Source organism: Myotis davidii, unplaced genomic scaffold (genome assembly GCF_000327345.1).
Source record: "Myotis davidii unplaced genomic scaffold, ASM32734v1 scaffold46, whole genome shotgun sequence".
Lineage (NCBI taxonomy): Eukaryota > Metazoa > Chordata > Mammalia > Chiroptera > Vespertilionidae > Myotis > Myotis davidii.
This window is the reverse complement of record NW_006383006.1, coordinates 1389832-1391324: the sequence shown is the minus strand read 5'-3', so window position 1 is coordinate 1391324 and position 1493 is coordinate 1389832. Positions and strand designations below refer to the sequence as shown.

The following is a 1493-nucleotide window of genomic DNA, read 5'->3' as shown; positions in this document are numbered from 1 at the left end:
TAGCCATTCGCACCCCGGGCAGGCCCCCACCATCCCAGTGTCTGTGTCCATTGGTTATAATAATATGCATGCATACAAGTCCTTTGGTTGCTCTTTACCCTCCTTCCCCCAATTTGTCTCTAGATCTATTCTTGTTCTTCAAATTATGTTGATCATTATATTCCACATATGAGTGAGATCATGTGATATTTATCTTTCTCTGACTGGCTTATTCCGCTTAGCATGATGCTCTCCAGTTCCATCCATGCAATTGCAAATGGCAAAAGTTCCTTCTTTTTTATGGCGGCATAGTATTCCATTGCATAGATGTACCACAGTTGTTTTTTTAAAATATATTTTATTGATAAAACAGAGAGGAAGGGAGAGAAATAGAGAGTTAGAAATATCGATGAGAGAGAAACGTCGATCAGCTGCCTCCTGCACACCTCCTACTGGGGATGTGCCTGCAACCAAGGTACATGTCCTTGACAGGAATTGAACCAGGGACCCTTCAGTCCACAGGCTGACGCTCTATCCACTGAGCCAAACCAGTTAGGGCTGTACCACAGTTTTTTAATCCACTCATCTGCTGATGGGCACTAAGGCTATTTCCAAATCTTAACTATGGTGAATTGTGCTGCTATGAACATAGGGGTGCAGATGAGATTTTTTTTTAAGTTGTTATTGATTTAGAGAGAGAGGAAGGGAGAGAGAAACATCCATTGGCTGTTTCCATTCCCTACTAGAGATGGAGCTGGCAACCCAGGCATGTGCTTTGACTGGAATCCAACTGGTGACCTTTCAATGCACAGGATGATGTTCCACCAACTAAGCCATACAGTCCAGGGCTCCTCTCCCTTCTCAGAGCATGGGAGGTGTGGGTGTGGGGTAATGAGGGAGCGGCTGTCCAACGGAGGCCAGAAGTGAATTCTGACAAAGAAACTGCCAGGTGGACTAGTCCTCGGAGGAGAAGCAGGCACCAGAGAGGGTGGGCTCAGAAGTTCTCATAGTGGTGCACGAAGTGGGCCTGGTCCTTCCTGTTGATGAGCTGACAGGCCTTCTCTACATTCTTGGTCATTCCTGGAGGGCCGCAGCTGAATACCCCGATCTTCCGTACCTGTCAAGTGCATGTGGGGAGAGTGGTTTCAGAAAGAAGGTCCTGCAGGCTTGAGAGCTCACTTCCAGGAGGAAGCTGCTTCTGAAGCCTGACTGGAATGACCAGGGCATCAACCCCAGACCACAAGGAGGAGACCTGAGCTGGAGATGGGGAGGGGGTGGGGAGTTTAAGCCTTCCTTATCTTGGGGCCAAGTTCAGTGGTGGAGGGGAGGGGGGAGCGTTCCACTCAAGATAGAGCTATAGGGTGCTTACAGGTCAGGATGTCCTGGTGGGGAAGGCCAGAGTCCCAAGATGGGTGAGGTTGGGACTAACCTTTGGGTGAACCTCTTGCAGGGAGTTGAAGAAGGGCTCAAAAGGGGGGCGACCAAAGTGGGTGATGGAACGCAGCGTGAACAGA

General features: G+C 49.1%; 1 protein-coding gene across 1 annotated transcript in view; it reads right to left on the bottom strand.

The window, feature by feature from the left end:
- Positions 1-640: 640 nt before the first annotated feature.
- Positions 641-1493, bottom strand: part of DUOX2 (dual oxidase 2) — a 19334-nt gene continuing 18481 nt past the window's right edge. The window contains exons 33-34 of the mRNA XM_015557514.1: positions 1409-1493; positions 641-1096 (exon numbers count right to left, since the gene is read on the bottom strand). The exon at positions 1409-1493 is cut by the window's right edge and continues 14 nt beyond it. Coding sequence (XP_015413000.1) covers positions 974-1096; positions 1409-1493 — 208 coding nt within the window. The 3' untranslated portion in view covers positions 641-973. The remainder of the gene's footprint in view (positions 1097-1408) is intronic.